This window comes from Neovison vison, chromosome 5 (genome assembly GCF_020171115.1).
Source record: "Neovison vison isolate M4711 chromosome 5, ASM_NN_V1, whole genome shotgun sequence".
NCBI classification, from domain to species: domain Eukaryota; kingdom Metazoa; phylum Chordata; class Mammalia; order Carnivora; family Mustelidae; genus Neogale; species Neogale vison.
Genome location: NC_058095.1, coordinates 109490716 through 109510995, shown reverse-complemented (window position 1 = coordinate 109510995; position 20280 = coordinate 109490716). Strand labels below are relative to the sequence as shown.

Below are 20280 nucleotides of genomic sequence, written 5' to 3'. Positions count from 1 at the left end.
TATTTCAGAGATCACAGCAAATAAAATCAAGGTTTATGGTCAGTAGAATGGCACATGGTCATGTGTGTACTAGTTCCTTTACAACGTGTGAGAGGCTCTGTGCCATTTTGCTTTGCAAGAATGTAAGCTAATATAGTCTTGGTGTTTGGTTTCCACCTGACTCTTTAGCTCAGTTATTTAGCATACAGGTTGTTTTTGTTTTTTTTTTAAGGATTTTTTAAAGATTTTATTTATTTATTTGACAGATCACAAGTAGGCAGAGAGTCAGTCAGAGAGAGAGAGAGGAGGAAGCAGGCTCCCTGATGAGCAGAGAGCCTGATGCAATGCGGGGCTGGATCCCAGGACCCTGGGATCATGACCTGAGCCGAAGGCAGGGGCTTTAACCCACTGAGCCACTCAGGCACCCCTTGTTTGTTTGTTTTTTAATGTTTCGACTATTGCTTATTTCAAGATGCTTGGGAGACTTTCTGAAACAACCTTCACTTGTGAAAAATCGTCATTTTCTCTGCAAAGATGGAAAAGATCCTTGCCAATGGGTTGAAAGCAAGGGAGGGAGCACAGTCTGAGATACTCAGACAGGCCTATGTCAGAGCTCAACTTAACTCCTGTCAGTGGTGTCCTCTAAGATTTTATGATTATGTTCTTGGTCATCTAAAAATTGACATTTTCTTCTTCTTCCTTTTAGGAAAAACTGTGTCTACCCCACCACATCCTTGAAGAGAAAGGCCTAGTCAAAGTGGGCATTACCGTTCAAGCCTTACTAGATGTAACGGTAACAAAGACTCTGTTCACATGAAACCAGCTCCTCTCTCCTTTGGGTCGGTTCAGACTCTTGTCTCATCAGAGATCCTGAACTCTGCTCTCAGCACCTGTTCCTCCTACCCTCCCGCTCACTGCCTGTCAGCTCCCTGGCTCTGGTTGCATTGAGGGGAGGACAGAAGGGAAGATATTCCGCCTTTCAGAACTGACTTCCATTGTTAAGATTTGAGAGATGTTGACCTTAAAGCCAGTGAGGGAGCTGTCACTGAAGGACTGAGCAGCACATCAATGCCTTTTACAACCACCTTCATCCCTTCCCCGCTCACCTACTGCCATTACCAACACACCAAGCACAACCGTTTTTGCAACAAGATGCACTCGTTTTATTCCAACCAAACTTCTTGTGTATTTAGTGGGGGGAGGGGGACTCAATCAGGTATTCCACCACCAAATTTTTCAAGACGTTTCTTGAGACCATTGCCTTTTAAAAAACTATTTTCGACATACAAAATATTTATATAAATATTATTTATTAGTGAGTTGTTATTCATCCTTTGGATGCAAATTGTAAATTAGGAAACTATTTTATTACTGCTTTTTTGTGGTTAAACACTTTATTTTAATATTATAAATATTGAATTATTTTCTATCCTCTTTGGTGTGCAGTAGTTCTAGGTCTCAGTAATCATGTTTTCTGGTGTATGGGACTCAGCCAAAAAAAAAAAAAAAAAAAAAGCCAAAAACAGGTGCTTCTGGGACAAGAACTGTTTTCTGGGGAGGCATTATTTACACTTTGGTTTATGGAACATTGGTTTTATTTATAGTTCTGCATTCCATCCAGTTTCCTACATTCCAGCAGCCCTGTTATCCTCTCATATAACGAACTGACTGAAATCAAGAGAGCACCCCAAAGTTATTTGTAAATAGCTGTGATGAAAAAAAAAGGCATATTAAACTTGAAGATGAAATGTGAACAATTATTTTTTTGGATTCAGACTTATTTTGGTATGCACAAAACATTCACGTTTTAACACAAAGAAGTAGTAAGTGTTAGCATCATGTGTCTTGAAGTATAATTTTGCACTGTAACTTGGCTAACGAAAGAAAGTCTAGCACCAAAGGTAGATAGCAAGGAAATGGTCTAGGTAAGTAGAGGTAATACAAAGTGCATTGTTTGATCAAAAGCTTTTGTAAGGGCAGCTTTGACTGAGTGAGTGAGAATGGCGGACGGCACACGGGACCTGGATCAGGAAACCGGCCCTCCTCACACGCGCCAGTCTTAAAAGAGGAAACGATTCAGAGCAGACGTGCTCATTGTGTTGTCATTTAGTTGGCGCTTCCATAAACGCTGTGAGATTCACGGTCCCTGGTGTAAGACCACAGAAATGAGTTAGCCAGTTGGTGGGGCAGCTGCCTGCTACACCAAGGCAGGCTTAGGAAAAGGCTTAGGTAAGTGGTGTCCGGAAGACTGAGTAGCCTAGGAAGGAGGAAGTTCCGTCAACACATGACTGGAGAAGAGCCAGCAAAGGAAAGGGACTACCCGTGTTGGCTTGACAGCCACGTACGGCGTCACAGACATGGTTACATGCATGCGCGTTGACCCCGCAGTTACAGATAGCCTGGTCATTCGTCTTTCAAAGTCTTGTGAAGGCTGACTGCAGCTTCACTTCTGTGAAAAGCCACTGTAAGTTTTGAGAGCAGCAGCCGCCACAATTCATAAGAGAAATAGAAGGGCGAATGCAAAACAAGACAGCAGGAGGGCAGTATGCGGTGAACACAGGCGACCTTCCGTCAATGCCAAGACTGCCCTCTGCTGGGCGAGAGATGGGGGGCAGTCACTGGAAATGGTCATTTGGATTGGCAGCTAGCAGTTATTTCCTATCAAATGTACTGTGCACTTTAACCTAACTTAAAATATATTTTAATATTCTTCTGTACTGCACAAATACCTGTTTTGTCAAACAGCATAATGATGTAAAAGAGAAAGCCATCTTGGGCAAAGAGCGTATTCAATGTCAACAACATGCCAAGGTCGATATAGAAATAGGAATTTAGACTGCTGCACCTTGATGGGCATTCAGAACGCAGGGTCCTGAAATATTTTTTTACATGTATATATGGCAAACATGAAGCTCTGTAATCCTTGTTCTGAGAGATTTTTTTTCCTCCAAATTAAAAATATTTCTTTTGATACTAATCTTCAGTATTTTTCTTAAAGTTGGCTGTATAATACAAATGGCTTCAATATTTTGTGCAATGGCTTTTTTTCCTTTTAAATGCAGTCCTTGTATGGCTAAGACGTCTTCAAGATCCTTGTACACTGTTGATATGTGCAATAAAATGTGCATGGCCATCTGAGAGTACCAGAAGTGGACAGAATGTACATAGTGCAAATATCCTTTCTTTTATTATTTAACAGCCATTAAAACTTTGAATTTGTACAAACCCTCTTCTGCCTGACTTACCCATCCGATGCAAAGGTTGACCAGTCACAAAAGATATCCTAGAGTGTTGTTGCTGAAATAGAGAGTAGCAATTATCTAGTGTGTATGTGTATATATTTATATATATACAATATACAAGGTGTGTGTGTGTCTATAATATATGTATCTTCTGACCTTTTTTTTTTTTCCCTCGAACTAAAATCTTCCCTGGAAGCGGAGAACACACAGCAGTTAAAAGTAGCATTGCTGTGGTGAGGGGGAGTGGAGGGGTTAGACACAGGACCCTCCACCTGGCCCTTGGGTGGTGGCTCCAGAAGGTGTCACTGAGGAAGCACGAGGGCTGTGTGGTACATGTTGTAGAACCACAGGATCTGGTCCTCTCTCCTCAGCTGCCCCCAGTGGGATCTGACCAGCAGGGAGTGAAGTGGCTGACATGATTGTGCTGCCCATGAAGACGGGGGAGGTTTTTTCCCACACGCGCAGCCTGCCTCTGGTGGAAGAGCAGCTGCTTTGAAGAATTCAGGTGAAAACACAACACAGGACACCAACAGCCCAAGTAAGCAGGGATCAGGGTCAGGGCCTCTCCATTCAAGATCCGTTCCTCCTGAGTTGAGAAAACCAAGGCATGGATGTCGATGTTCCGATGGGCAATGCTGCTCCTGTGCCCAACCTCAAGCTCTTAGGTATCTTGGTCTATCACATGTCACGCAAGTCTAGCATTCACAGACACTTGGCCCTGTCAGTTGGCTGGAGCACCTGGGGAACATGTGAAGGGCAAGCAAAAGGGAGGCCACAGGAGCAGAGCACTGGGGGGACCTGGCAGGCAGAGGGGGTGGGGGACATTCGCACTGGGGTCATCCATCCGGTTCAGCCCTATGGCATTGGCCGCAGCAGGGGACTGTCCCAGAGACTGAGTTCTGACCAACAGTTGCATGGGGAAGCTTCCCAGTTCTTCCTGGGCAAGTCAAAGAGATCCAGGCAATAATGACCCCAGTGGGGCTGGTTATCTAACCTGCCATCTCTCCCAGGAGGTTAGCTCGGAGGGACCAGATCCAGTTGAGTCTGGTCTCAGGGGATGTATGAACTCAGGGAGTTCTCTTAGGAGCTGGTGCTCCTTGTGTGGGGGGCCTGTGTGTAAAGCAGGGCTCCACTACCTTTACTTCTCACACCCACACACTAATGGGCCATCATAATGGCCAATATTCATTGAATGGCTACTGTGGGTCAAGTGTTTTTCTGAACTCTAAACCTCATTAAAACAAGGCTACTTGTCTATTCTCTGTTGATTCCCTATTGCCCAGACCAGTGCTCGTCAGCACTGAAAAGATGCCAGTTAGAAGAATTAATGAACTTTGCACATAGTATTTTCAAAATTCTTGCCAAAACTCTATCAGGAAAAGGACTTGTGGACATCTACTCAATACCGCCTATGTCAGGGAACTAACCCTGCCTCCTATACCAAGAGGTGTTTGTGCTTCTTACCTGACGTTGCCCACATGGCTGTTGTTTATTGATTCAAGAGTAGCCTCCTTACTCAATTGACCAATAAATCTCTTCCCCAAGATTTTCATTCTTTTTCTGGTGACTGGTGACTGGAGACAAAAGACATAAAACCTGGAAGAGACCTAGACGATAACGCTGACATTAAGGATAAGGATAAGGAATTTGTTCAAGTTCATCAGGTAAAATAGAAGGCAAGGCAGGTTCAAGTTCAACTGTCGGAGCGTGTGTCCTTTTCACTGTACAGAGAGCATCCCAGTAGAGCTGACCAACTGAATTTCCTAGAGTTTGTTTGCTTGTTTGTTTGTTTGTTTGTTTAAAAGGTCTTGGGCAATTCTTAGGATTTAGAGATACAAGAGAAGGCAAATTTGTGGGATAAAACTTGATAAGCTGAGCCTATTAGGACTGGTTTGAATGCTAGCTAAGACAGATTAAAGCCAGGAAAAGAGGTTGACAGAACAGGCCCAGTGGAGAGGAAGTGTTCCTCACATTGAATGAGGTTGAGGAGGATGCTTCCAGTTTCCTTGCCATTTCTCTCTCCCAATTTGGTAAAACATTACTATAGATTTTTTTTTTAATTTTGGAATTTTTATCTGTTTATCAAAGTGATACACATTTATCATAGAGATTTTTGACAGTATGAAGAGATTGGAGAGGATCACCTGTAATCTTATAGGGAACTGTTAAACTTTTGAAATCTTTTCTTTGAGACATTCCTATGTATTTTTACACAGGACAACCTTACATACTTCCCCCCCGCTTGTTAATACTAAAGTATATGCATTTTCCCCAAGGTAATACTGTTGTTCAAAGACAAAATGGAGTTCCCTGAACAGGCACTAATAATATTTTAGAAGCCCCCTCTAAAAACATCTAATTGCTAGAATTACATGGTCTTATGTGGGCAGTACCTAAAAGAAGCAGGCAGACCCTGAAATAAAGTTAAGGGCCATTAGGTCTTTGGAAGACAAAGGGAGTCTGCAAGGGGGTTCAGGAGATACTGCTCAAAAGGGAAAGAGGTCAATAGGAGGTACGTTTTTAAGCCAGCCCCACAGTGAAAGACTGAAGTTCAGTATTGGAGAGAGCATCTCATTCTTCAGAATCCTCCCAGCCCAAATCCCAGGGAGTAAATATATTCCCCCCAAACCTCCCTTAACATCATGCCTAGAAATGCTTAAAAAAATGAACATATGCCCCTTTAAAAGCTTTGCTTATATAAAAATATAAGGAAATCTCCAGAAACCTTAAGCAGAGAGGGAGGTAGAGGCCAGAGTATTACAATGAAGGTGTAATACTTCATTGTAATGAAGGTGAAGCCATGACCTTGCTGGGAGCACCAGTCCATCCTCTTGACCGAGAGACAGTGTATTAACTAACAGGAACTCTGTGATGGCGACCAATACACTGTGACCCGGTCAAGGTGAGTCCTGAGTTGGACTTGGAATCTCTGAGCAAAGCCAGCCTCCATCAAGGGCTGAGTCTTCATGGAGAGGATAAAGAGAAAAGTAGTCTGTCTACGAAGAGAGATGGCAAGGAGAGTAGCCATCCTTGGGGGAGAGGAAGTGGGAAATGTTAGCTCCTGTCACTATAGTTCTCATCCACCACAGATATGTGCTTTGAATTTCTACTGCAACTGTGGCCTGGAACCCCCAAGATGAAGAATATTCACTTACAGTGTCTCAGGCTGGCCACATTCCAGGACACCAAGGAGAAGAAAAAGCAGTTCCTTACTGAAGCAGGCCCCACAGGTTCCCTGGGTGACACCCGGCCATGTACGAGCAGCCCATGCAAAACTACAAAAGAAGCTCTGAGACTTGAAGCCTCAAAATTGTTTTGCAATCGGGCAAGACCCGATTGGAGCTGGTAGGAAGCTATTCAAGGCTTTATCATCTTAGTGTGATATTAAGAGGAAAGTAAGTACAACACAGGAGTGGCGAGATATAAAGAGATGGTAACTGAGATCTTTCCAAAAGTGATAGAGCATTTGAATGCTCAGATTCAGGAAGCACAACACATTTCAAGCAGGGTAAGTAAAAATACATCTCGATCTGTAGTGATCCGGTAAAAGCGATCCTAAAAAATGAAGACATGTCCTCAGATTTCTTCATTCTGCCTTCTAATGGCTGGGCGTTCCACTTGATAAAGGCACTCGGGGACAACCATCTGAAAAGGTAAGTAGGATCTTCCATGAGCGGGACTGGAGATCTGCGTCAGCCCACATCCAGGGCTGAGGCAGCTGTGCCCAACCAGAAGGTCTTAAGAAGTACACCTATTTGTGGGCAGAGGACACTGTCCTGGCAAACAGGTCTGGGGCTGAGGATTGTTGCCTTAAGTGTCATGGAGAATGCAGGACAGACATCATCAGGACAGTAAAGAGGCCTTTTCTAATAAGGTCAAAGAGGTGATGAGACCAAAGGGATGGGATGCAGTTAACCGTTGAAAATCCATCTGGCCACTCTGTACTTTTTGTATGTAGGACCTGAAGGTCGATTGGTTCAGCCACACTCAGGAAAAACAAAGCTGCTGAGGATTTATAGAGGGCAGTGGGGGCAGACTAGGTATTTTACAAGGTCACATGGGGGTAAGGTGGTGGTGGGTTTAGGGAGGAGAAGCAGGGATGGGCAGGCTGTCTGCTTTCTACTGTGTAGAAATGTCAACGTACTTAGCCAAGAAGCTTTCTAAGAGCTATCACTTTCATTTGAGAAGTAGAAGAAAGCTCTTGATCTCTTAGAATGTGATTTCCACATAAATACCTGCTAGAGTCATTAAAGCTGGGGTTGGGGACAGAGGGAAAGACATGTTACTGCCTGAGTAAGTTTCCATACAGGCAGAACTGTCCCCTCAAAATATTGTCTAGTCTCCTATCTTCCCAAATCCTTAGTGAATGTTCTGCAAAGAATATTCAAGGGGCGCTTTGGTGGCTCAGTCAGTTAAGGGTCCCGCTCTTGATTTTGGCTCAGGTCATGATCTCAGGGTCCTGAGATTGAGCCCTGCGTCTGTTTCATGCTGAGCACGGAGCCTGCTTAAGATTCTCTCTTAGAGAGAGAGGGCACACGAGCATGTGCACATAAGCAGGGAAAGGGCAGAAGGAGAGGAAGAGAATCCCTAGCAGAGTCCCTGCTGAACACAGAGCCCAACCAGGGGCTCCATCTTTTGTGCAGGGTCTATATTTTGTTGCTATGGTATCCTCAGGACCCAGAATAGTGGCTGACATGTAATAGCTGCTCGATAAATATTTGTTGAACAAATGCCTTTGCTTTCTGTTCGTTTTCCTTTCCATCCTTATCACTCTATTGAAAACAGTCATAATAAAGTCACGGGTCCCATCCCAATGGCCTTTTTCCAGTCCTTGTTCTATGTGATCTTCCTGCGGAGGGAAACCTATGGGATGGTTGAACACTTGCTTCTTGAAACCCAAGAGTTTTCTTCTAGTGACATTTTTATCTCTCTGCTCTTTTTTCATTTTCTTCATAGTCTTCTTGTTCTTTTTTTAAGAGCACTTGGCACTCTTTTCTCCATGTTGAAGATCTCTGGGGGCACTCACCAGTAGTCGTAACTTACAAATGTACAAATATCTGCAATTCCCGGTCCAACTTCCCATCTGAGCTCTAGCATGATGTAGCTCTGGGTATCTTCACTTGGAAGTCCTATAGATCCTTCCATCTCGCGGCATTTAAAATTTAACTCCCTGTCTACCTTCCCAAATCCCGTCTTCTTCTCATGCATTTCCTGATTCAGTGGTTTCACCACCTTCCCAGTATCCTGAGCTAGGCATTATAGGGTCCTCGCCAGTGTGTCCCTGTCCCTGTTAGCTGGTCACTAAGCCATGTAGACCTTCCTTCAGAAAGGGAAGATCTCAGCCCCAGCATCTCCTCTCCATCCCTGCCACCTTACTGCGCCTGCGATGGCTCTCCAGGGATGAGTAGTCAGTGGTCCCTCTGGTCTTGCTGTCTCCCGCTCCTTACTATCTTGCCCCTGCTACTACGGTCATGTTGATAAAACACAAATCTCGTGTCTCTTCCCTGCTGGAAACACCCTCAGTATCTCACCATTATTTATGCAGTAGATTTCAGCACCATACCTGCCTTTACAATTTGTTCATGGTTTTCTGGCTAACCACTGGGCCAACCACTCCGGTCTTCTCTCTTCCTGGGCCTGATGTCTCTGTCCTCTGTGCTGCGGTGACTGCTTGGAATGTCCTCTTACTTCTTGAAGTTGTGAAGTGCTACCTGGCTTTCAAGACTTACAGTCAATGTCTTCCTTTTGGGGTAAGCCTTTTGCACTCCCTCCAGATGATCTCTTACTCCTTGGTGTTCTTGGAAAAGAATTTGGTCTGCTATATTCGAATGTTCATTTCTTTTTTTAAAAGATTGTATTTATTTATTTGACAGAGATCACAAGCAGGTCGAGAGGCAGGCAGAGAGAGAAGAAGGGAAGCAGGCTCCCCGCTGGCAGTGAGTCTGATGTGGGGCTTGATCCCAGCACCCTAGGATCATGACCTGAGTCGAGGTAGTGGCTTTAACCCACTGAGCCACCCAGGTGCCCCTTGAATGTTCATTTCTTAATACAACCCTTCATTAAGATCATATTGGACAAGATCATTTCACTGGGGAAAAGGGCATTAAAAGGCCCTCAATAATTCATCTGTTCTCTTATAGAAATCTTAGTAATGAGTAATCATAGACACAAGTGTGATGAAGAAAGTGAAATACCATGTCTGATGCCTACTGAGTGGTCACTACCTGACTGGCACCAGTCAAGGGCTGTCTCCCCGCACCCCTAGGAGGCAGCACTGACCGTAACTCCCACTTTGCACGGAGGTGACTTGTTCAAGGTCCCCCCAAGTGCTAAGCAGCAGTGTAGTTTGGATTCAGATGCCCTGCAGTCTGTCCCAGAACGCATGCTCTTTCCATGTTACTATTAATCCTTGCTCCACTGCCTGAATGCCCTTGACCAAATACCTGCAATCATAAAAATAAGAGTAAATAGTTGAAGCCTTTACTTGGGTTATTTTCTTTGATCTTCACAATGATCCTAGAAGTAGGTCCCATTATTATCATCCCTCTTTTGCTCATGACGGCAACAAAAAGTTGTCATGGAGCTCTCTCTACCCCAGTTGTTTTTTTTTTTTTATTTCAACCATTTTATTTTATTTTATTTTTTATTATGTTATTAGTCACCATACAATACATCATTAATGTTTGATGTAGTGTTCCACGATTCATTGTTTGCGTGTAACACCCAGTGCTCCCAGTGCAATATGAACCTTCTTTAATACCCACCACTGAGCTAACCCATCCCCCTCCCCAGCCCCCCTGAAACCCTCAGTTCATTTCTCAAAGTCCATAGTCTCTCATGGTTCATCTCTCACTCTGATATCCCCCTGCTCATTTTCCCCTTCCTTCTCTACTGTCCTCCATGCTATACCTTATATTCCAGCTCTGATGGAGGGCCCCAAATAGTGGGTACTCTGTACGGTCACTTTCGAAAGGGAGGGTTTTAGGTCATTTGCAAAGGGGATGTGAATCCCAGCTCTGTCCAGCATCCTCTGTGAAGGAGCTAAGAAGAGTTGAGGAGGCCAAAGGTTTTCAAAGATGTGGGGTGCTGTGCACTTCCCCAGTCTTGCCCTGCCATGGAAAGGGGAGTGTGTTCTATCAACCTCAGGCCTCTGTAGATGGGCATACAGGGACTATTTGGAAAGGCTGATGTGTGCTCTCTGGAGTTTCTGATGCAGGGGCCTGGAATCTGAACTCTGGCCTGTGGGGTGGCAGGGAGGAGAGAAGGGAGCTGCCCTAGGAATGAACTGTGCTCCTCCCTAGGGTGCGGACAGAACACAGGCTTCCCCAGACACAGTCTCCCAACCCCACACGAGGGAACTGCTCTGTGAGGTTGCTTTGAACTCTCCTGGAGGTACGTTTGTGGGGGTGCGTGGAATATGGCTGCAGCAGAAAGGCAGTGGGACAAACCAAATTATGAAATCCCTCAGAATAGAACAACTGAATAAGGCTTGTTCAGGATTATTTCCTTTTTTAGAATTCATATTTTAAAATCAAAATGATAATCCCAGCGGCTGGGATAGCCTGTCTGCACTATGCAGCAAGTATGGGCTGGATTTGTCTACGTTTAAGGCCAGAACATTCTAGAGTCTGTCAGGCCTTCTTTGTATATAGCTAAGAAAATGAGTTAGTTGCTATTCGCTCTAGAAAACTTTACTTTTTAGTGTGTGGCCTATTGCGATTGTCCTGATAAAACACTGGGTGGCAGTATTTTTACTGAAATGATTTCACAAGAGCCCCTAAGGCAGTAGGTTTCCGTCTTCTGAGAAGAATACTCCTGCTTAACCAGTAATGAACAAAAAGACAGTACGCCATCAATCCCCCACTGGAACAGCCCGTGGTGAAAATTATGACTCTAAATGCAGTGTTTGAAACACACACACACACTCCCCAGGATGCCAGAACTACCATCCTGATAAAAGTCTCTTGCCTCTTCTAGTTCCCACCTCTATGCCCCCATTTCTAATAGTATTTGAATTTGCCTAATAAACCCAACGAGATGAAACATGTTAAGATATTTGACTGGTTGAGTAGATACCATTGTCATCCAAAAAAGACAGTGCTGGGATTCTCTTCTTTACCTACTGTCACCAGAAAGTGAACCTCTCATTAAACATCACCAGTGACAGAAGGCTGGCACCTAGTGCCAAAGAGATGTGAATGAAATCGGAAATCTAATGCTCTTGGATTGGAGTTCTGGTCTCGGACGAAATACTACGAGGGTATAGATCCCTCTGATTTCCTCTCTGAAGACCAAAAGGACATTTTCTCCTGGACTGGCTGGGGCCACTGAAAGTCGAGACAATTTTATTGCCACAGCTGACCAGCCTTGGTACAGGGTAGGCATTGAATGCACAGCTGTACTCAGTGTGCTGACCCCCACGATTCTTTCCTTTTACTCAAAAAGCTGTGGTAAGAGAATTTCAGCAGGAGAGGTCTCACACATGTCACATGATCTGCAATATCTGACTATTCACATATCCTTGTATGTATCACCCTAGCAGTGTGCTACGGGCATTATAAAGAACGCACAAAAATATACATTTTAACAGGAGGGGGATGAGCTAAAAATACAGACAGAAGCTCTCTCACACTCCAGTGAATGGTCTTGTGCACCTTTGCAGGTGAGCACACCTCATTGTAGAGTCCAGCGCCACTGATGGCCCAGTCACTAACACCTGGATGGGATGATGGTGATCTCGAAGGCCATTTTCTTTTGCTACAGGGCACAGTCCCGTGAGTCAGCTGGTGCCAGGCTCTTGTCTGCCCCATTTGCAAATGAGGAATCGGGTCCAAGGTACACTGTGGATGTGGGAATTACATCTGGTTCTCTTATTCTGGAAAATCTCACTATTTCGCAGAGCAAGTTATGATAATTCTATTTTTTAAAAAGTGTTTTTGAATCAGAACTTAAAGTCCTAGGAGTATAAAGAAAGGAAAAGGCATGAAGATGTGTTTCTGGGCCTTGACACAGCTGGGTGTCTGCACTGTTGGTTCTCTCTGGCTTCCAATATTTATTAAATATGAAGGTTTAAAATAAATGTTTTACAACTCAACATATATACACATAACTTCCGATTGTAGAAATGGTGCCATTCATCAAAAATAAAGCCCTTTGCCTATCATCCTCAGTTCTGATGCTCGTCTCCTTTCCAGAAGTAATGGCCATTATTTTCATTCGTACCTTTTCCTAGGAAATATTTCTATCTATAGAAAATATACATATTGTGTTGGTGGTTTTAAAAATGTTAACAGTATTGAATTTACGTGCGTTGTTCAGCGGCTCATTTTTACTCATAAATGTTTTGGGGTGTTTTCATATTCTCCCGACCACAAGCAATCCTGCAAGGCTTTGCAAGTATATGAATCCGTACCTGGCAAGCATATAAATCTTAAGTGTATGTGCATTTTCAGAGCGGACACACTCAGGAAGTCAGCACCCAGATAAAGTAATAACAAGCCTCTCTTGCTGCCTCTTGTGCCACCTTCCCATCACCTCTCCCAAGGGTCCCACCCCTCCCCATTATGGTAAACCCATCCTGATTCTTCTAACACCAGGGATGAAAATTGCCTGGCTTGGAACCTTACATGAGATGGCACAAAATGATTTACACAGGACGTAACTTTTTGTCTGGATTCCTTTATCAATATGACATTTGCGAGAGGAGTCAAGATGGCGGAGAAGTAGCAGGCTGAGACTACCTCAGCTAGCAGGAGATCAGCTAGAGAGCTTATCTAAAGATTGCAAACACCTGCAAATCCATCGGCAGATCGAAGAGAAGAAGAACAGCAATTCTAGAAACAGAAAAACAACCACTTTCTGAAAGAAGAGATCCTAATCTCTTCAATCTTTTTTTTTCTTAATTCTTTTTTAAATTCTTGATTGAATTTTTAATTCAATCTCTTTTTTTAATACTTTTTTTCTTTTTTTTCTTTCTTTCTTTTTGAACCTCTTTTTATCCCCAAATCAGAAGAGATCCCAATCAGAAGAGATTGGGAGATCCCAATCAGAAGAGATTGGGAGATCCCAATCAAAGGAGATCCCAATCAGAGGAGATCCCTCACCCAATCGTGAGGGGGGAGAAATCCCCCCTCATGATTTTGGATCTCTTCTGATTTGGTTAAAGCATATTTTCCTGGGATTGTTGCCACCCTTTTAGTATTTTACTTGCTCCTTCATATACTCTTAGCTGGACAAAATGACAAGGCGGAAAAATTCACAACAAAAAAAAAGAACAAGAGGCAGTACTGAAGGCTAGGGACCTAATCAATACAGACATTGGTAATATGTCAGATCTAGAGTTCAAAATGACAATTCTCAAGGTTATAGCCGGGCTTGAAAAAGGCATGGAAGATATTAGAGAAACCCTCTCCAGAGATATAAAAGCCCTTTCTGGAGAAATAAAAGAACTAAAATCTAACCAAGTTGAAATCAAAAAAGCTATTAATGAAGTTCAATCAAAAATGGAGGCTCTCACTGCTAGGATAAATGAGGCAGAAGAAAGAATTAGCGATATAGAAGACCAAATGACAGAGAATAAAGAAGCTGAGCAAAAGAGGGACAAACAGCTACTGGACCATGAGGGGAGAATTCGAGAGATAAGTGACACCATAAGACAAAACAACATTAGAATAATTGGGATTCCAGAAGAAGAAGAAAGAGAGAGGGGAGCAGAAGGTATACTGGAGAGAATTATTGGGGAGAATTTCCCCAATATGGCAAAGGGAACGAGCATCAAAATTCAGGAGGTTCAGAGAACGCCCCTCAAAATCAATAAGAATAGGCCCACACCCTGTCACCTAATAGTAAAATTTACAAGCCTTAGTGACAAAGAGAAAATCCTGAAAGCAGCCCGGGAAAAGAAATCTGTAACATACAATGGTAAAAGTATTAGATTGGCAGCTGACTTATCCACAGAGACCTGGCAGGCCAGAAAGAGCTGGCATGACATTTTCAGAGCACTAAACGAGAAAAACATACAGCTAAGAATACTATATCCAACTAGGCTATCATTGAAAATAGAAGGAGAGATTAAAAGCTTCCAGGACAAACAAAAACTGAAAGAATTTGCAAACACCAAACCAGCTCTACAGGAAATACTGAAAGGGGTCCTCTAAGCAAAGAGAGAGCCTACAAGTGGTAGATCAGAAAGGAACAGAGACAATATACAGTAACAGTCACCTTACAGGCAATACAATGGCACTAAAATCATATCTCTCAATAGTTACCCTGAATGTTAATGAGCTAAATGCCCCAATCAAAAGACACAGGGTATCAGAATGGATAAAAAAACAAAACCCATCTATATGTTGCCTCCAAGAAACTCATTTTAAACCCGAAGACACCTCCAGACTTAAAGTGAGGGGGTGGAAAAGAATTTACCATGCTAATGGACATCAGAAAAAAGCAGGAGTGGCAATCCTTATATCAGATCAATTAGATTTTAAGCCAAAGACTATAATAAGAGATGAGGAAGGACACAAATCATACTCAAAGGGTCTGTCCAACAAGAAGATCTAACAATTTTAAATATCTATGCCCCCAACGTGGGCGCAGCAAACTATATAAACCAATTAATAACAAAATCAAAGAAACACATCAACAATAATACAATAATAGTAGGGGACTTTAACACTCCCCTCACTGAAATGAACAGATCATCCAAGCAAAAGATCAACAGGGAAATAAAGGCCTTAAATGATACACTGGATGAGATGGACATCACAGATATATTCAGAACATTTCATCCCAAAGCAACAGAATACACATTCTTCTCTAGTGCACATGGAACATTCTCCAGAATAGATCACATCCTCGGTCCTAAATCAGGACTCAACCGGTATCAAAAGATTGGGATCATTCCCTGCATATTTTCAGACCACAATGCTCTGAAGCTAGAACTCAACCACAAGAGGAAGTTTGGAAAGAACACAAATACATGGAGACTAAACAGCATCCTTCTAAAGAATGAATGGGTCAACTGGGAAATTAAAGAAGAATTGAAAAAAATCATGGAAACAAATGATAATGAAAATACAACGGTTCAAAATCTGTGGGACACAACAAAGGCAGTCCTGAGAGGAAAATATATAGCGGTACAAGCTTTTCTCAAGAAACAAGAAAGGTCTCAGGTACACAACCTAACCCTACACCTAAAGGAGCTGGAGAAAGAAGAAGAAAGAAACCCTAAGCCCAGCAGGAGAAGAGAAATCATAAAGATCAGAGAAGAAATCAATGAAATAGAAACCAAAAAAACAATAGAACAAATCAACCAAACTAGGAGCTGGTTCTTTGAAAGAATTAATAAAATTGATAAACCCTTGGCCAGACTTATCAAAAAGAAAAGAGAAAGGACCCAAATAAATAAAATCATGAATGAAAGAGGAGAGATCACAACTAACACCAAAGAAATACAAACTATTATAAGAACATACTATGAGCAACTCTACGCCAACAAATTTGACAATCTGGAAGAAATGGATGCATTCCTAGAAACATATAAACTACCAAAATTGAACCAGGAAGAAATAGAAAGCCTGAACAGACCCATAACCAGTAAGGAGATTGAAACAGTCATTAAAAATCTCCAAACAAACAAAAGCCCAGGGCCAGATGGCTTCCCGGGGGAATTCTACCAAACATTTAAAGAAGAACTAATTCCTATTCTCCTGAAACTGTTCCACAAAATAGAAATGGAAGGAAAACTCCCAAACTCATTTTATGAGGCCAGCATCACCTTGATCCCAAAACCAGACAAGGATCCCATCAAAAAAGAGAGCTATAGACCAATATCCTTGATGAACACAGATGCAAAAATTCTCACCAAAATACTAGCCAATAGGATTCAACAGTACATTAAAAGGATTATTCACCACGACCAAGTGGGATTTATCCCAGGGCTGCAAGGTTGGTTCAACATCCGCAAATCAGTCAATGTGATACAACACATCAATAAAAGAAAGAACAAGAGCCATATGATACTCTCAATAGATGCTGAAAAAGCATTTGACAAAGTACAGCATCCCTTCCTGATCAAAACCCTTCAAAGTGTAGGGATAGAGGGCACATACCTCAATATCATCAAAGCCATCTATGAAAAACCCACTGCAAATATCATTCTCAATGGAGAAAAACTGAAAGCTTTTCCACTAAGGTCAGGAACACGGCAGGGATGTCCATTATCACCACTGCTATTCAACATAGTACTAGAAGTCCTAGCCTCAGCAATCAGACAACAAAAGGAAATTAAAGGCATCCAAATCGGCAAAGAAGAAGTCAAATTATCACTCTTCGTAGATGATATGATACTCTATGTGGAAAACCCAAAAGACTCCACTCCAAAACTGCTAGAACTTGTACAGGAATTCAGTAAAGTGTCAGGATATAAGATCAATGCACAGAAATCAGTTGCATTTCTCTACACCAACAACAAGACAGAAGAAAGAGAAATTAAGGAGTCAATCCCATTTACAATTGCACCCCAAACCATAAGATACCTAGGAATAAACCTAACCAAAGAGGCTAAGAATCTATACTCAGAAAACTATAAAGTACTCATGAAAGAAATTGAGGAAGACACAAAGAAATGGAAAAATGTTCCATGCTCCTGGATTGGAAGAATAAATATTGTGAAAATGTCTATGCTACCTAAAGCAATCTACACATTTAATGCAATTCCTATCAAAGTACCATCCATCTTTTTCAAAGAAATAGAACAAATAATTTTAAAATTTATATGGAACCAGAAAAGACCTCGAATAGCCAAAGGGATATTGAAAAACAAAGCCAAAGTTGGTGGCATCACAATTCCGGACTTCAAGCTTTATTACAAAGCTGTCATCATCAAGACAGCATGGTACTGGCACAAAAACAGACACATAGACCAATGGAACAGAACAGAGAGCCCAGAAATAGACTCTCAACTCTATGGTCAACTAATCTTCGACAAAGCAGGAAAGAATGTCCAATGGAAAAAAGACAGCCTCTTCAGTAAATGGTGTTGGGAAAATTGGACAGCCACGTGCAGAAAAATGAAATTGGACCATTTCCTTACACCACACACAAAAATAGATTCAAAATGGATTAAGGACCTCAATGTGAGAAAGGAATCCATCAAAATCCTTGAGGAGAACACAGGCAGCAACCTCTTCGACCTCAGCCACAGCAACATCTTCCTAGGAACATCGCCAAAGGCAAGGGAAGCAAGGGCAAAAATGAACTTTTGGGATTTCATCAAAATCAAAAGCTTTTGCACAGCAAAGGAAACAGTTAACAAAACCAAAAGACAACTGACAGAATGGGAGAAGATATTTGCAAAAGACATATCAGATAAAGGACTAGTGTCCAAAATCTATAAAGAACTTAACAAACTCAACACCCAAAGAACAAATAATCCAATCAAGAAATGGGCAGAGGACATGAACAGACGTTTCTGCAAAGAAGACATCCAGATGGCCAACAGACACATGAAAAAGTGCTCCATATCACTCGGCATCAGGGAAATACAAATCAAAACCACAATGAGATATCACCTCACACCAGTCAGAATGGCTAAAATCAACAAGTCAGGAAATGACAGATGCTGGCGAGGATGCGGAGAAAGGGGAACCCTCCTACACTGTTGGTGGGAATGCAAGCTGGTGCAACCACTCTGGAAAACAGCATGGAGATTCCTCAAAATGTTGAAAATAGAACTGCCCTATGACCCAGCAATTGCACTACTGGGAATTTACCCTAAAGATACAAACGTAGTGATCCAAAGGGGCACGTGCACCCGAATGTTTATAGCAGCAATGTCCACAATAGCCAAACTATGGAAAGAACCTAGATGTCCATCAACAGATGAATGGATCAAGAAGATGTGGTATATATACACAATGGAATACTATGCAGCCATCAAAAGAAACGAAATCTTGCCATTTGCGACAACATGGATGGAACTAGAGCGTATCATGCTTAGCGAAATAAGTCAAGCGGAGAAAGACAACTATCTTATGATCATATGATCTCCCTGATATGAGGGAGTGGTGATGCAACATGGGGGCTTAAGTGGGTAGGAGAAGAATCCATGAAACAAGATGGGATAGGGAGGGAGACAAACCATAAGTGACTCTTAATCTCACGAAACAAACTGTGGGTTGCTGGGGGGAGGGGGGTTGGGAGAAGGGGGGTAGGGTTATGGACATTGGGGAGGGTATGTGCTTTTGGGTAAATTGGAAGGGGAGATGAACCATGAGAGACTATGGACTCTGAAAAACAATCTGAGGGGTTTGAAGTGGCGGGGGGGTGGGAGGTTGGGGTACCAGGTGGTGGGTATTATAGAGGGCACAGCTTGCATGGAGCACTGGGTGTGGTGAAAAAATAATGAATACTGTTTTTCTGAAAATAAATAAATTGGAAAAAAAAATATGACATTTGCAAACCCTCCATGTGGCCGCATCTAGTAGCACGCTCATTATCATTACTGGAGAATATTCAATATATGCCCATTTCACCCATTCTATGACATTTGGGTTGTTTCTCCTTGGCTATTAGGAGTAGTGCTGCTAAGGATGTGCTCAGGCAGGCTTTGTATGCACGTGCTACGGTGGGGGGAAACTCGAGTGGAATTGTGGTTAGAGGCATGCATGCTCCAGCTCCACAGACCCTGCCAGTTCCACTCCTGCTAGCGGGTCACTGTTCAGCCCGGCAACACTCAGCATTCTTGCTCTCCTAACTTCAGTCACTCAGGTGAGTGTGCAGTAGTATTTTATTATAGTTTTTATGTGCATTTTCCTGGTCTTAAGAAGCACATTTTCATGGGTTTATTAGGCATACTTCTGTCCTATTTAGTGAACTACCCATTCAATTTTTTTGTCCAGTTCCCTGTTGGTCTACATCTTTTCTTAACGTGAATTTGTGGGAGCTCTTTAAATATTCTAGATACAGATTCATTATCAGGTATGTGTACTGCAAGCAACTTCAAGCACTACATGGTTTGCCTTTTCACTCTCAATGATGGCCTCAATGAATTGTACTCTTTCTCCCCCCTCCCTTTTTTTTTAAAAAAGATTTTATTCATTTAAGAGAAAGATAAAGAGAGCACAAGCAGGGGGAGCAGCAGAGGGAGGAGAAGCTGGCTCCCTGCTGTGCAGGGAGCCCAATGTGGGGCTCAATCCCAGGACCCTGAGATCAGGACCTGAGCCCAAGGCAGAGGCTTAACCCACTGAGACACCCAGGTGCCCCGAAAGCCTTTGTCTTTATTAGAGTTATCACTGCCTATGTGTTGGCAATTATTTATTGAGGATTTATTTATTTATTTTTAAAAAGATTTTATTTATTTATTTGACAGAGATCACAAGTAGGCAGAGAGGCAGGCAGAGAGAGAGGAAGGGAAGCAGGCTCCCTGCTGAGCAGAGAGCCCAATGGGGCTCTCTGGTTAAGCAGCGGCTTAACCCACTGAGCCACCCAGGTGCCCTTTATTGAGTATTTAAATGTTTTTGCATTTACCCTGCAAATGGGCAAAGCAAAAATTTTCTTAAAATGTTGTGCCAGCTTGGCAGGGTATAACTCCCAGTTATTAAAACACTAATCTAGGTATTGCTATTACTGGATTTTGCAGATATAATTAAAGTCCCTAATCAACTGATTTCAAATAAGGAAGATTATCTTGAATACAGTGGTTCTCACCTTATTAGGCCTTAAAAACAAGGCTAAAGCTTGCTCAATAGGAAATCCCACCAGTGGGCAATAGCCTCAGCTCGTACCTGTGGTGTCCCATCCTGTCACGAAACTTTCTGTTGGCCTGCCCAATGCACTTTAGATTGTTTAGACAGCCCCCACATTCATATAAGCCAATTCCTTGTTAAAAAAAAAAGAAAAAAGGCGCTAATATATACTATCTCCTGCTAGTTCTGCTTTTCTGACTGAATCTGCCATACGGTGATCTTAGAAGTACACAACTGCTTTTCTTTACAAAGGAGTTAGTAACAACATGCACAAAATTCGCAAATTAAATGGTCTTCCTTATTAGAGGACATGA

At 42.5% G+C, this 20280-nt stretch overlaps 1 protein-coding gene across 2 annotated transcripts in view; it reads left to right on the top strand.

Annotated features, from left to right (window-relative positions):
* The window catches only part of LRCH1 (leucine rich repeats and calponin homology domain containing 1), a 193412-nt gene extending 190212 nt beyond the window's left edge, over window positions 1-3200 (top strand). For both annotated transcript variants that reach the window (XM_044249740.1, XM_044249739.1), the window contains one exon: window positions 686-3200. In XM_044249740.1, the coding sequence (XP_044105675.1) occupies window positions 686-796 (111 nt within the window). In that variant the 3' untranslated portion in view covers window positions 797-3200. The remainder of the gene's footprint in view (window positions 1-685) is intronic.
* Window positions 3201-20280: the final 17080 nt, after the last annotated feature.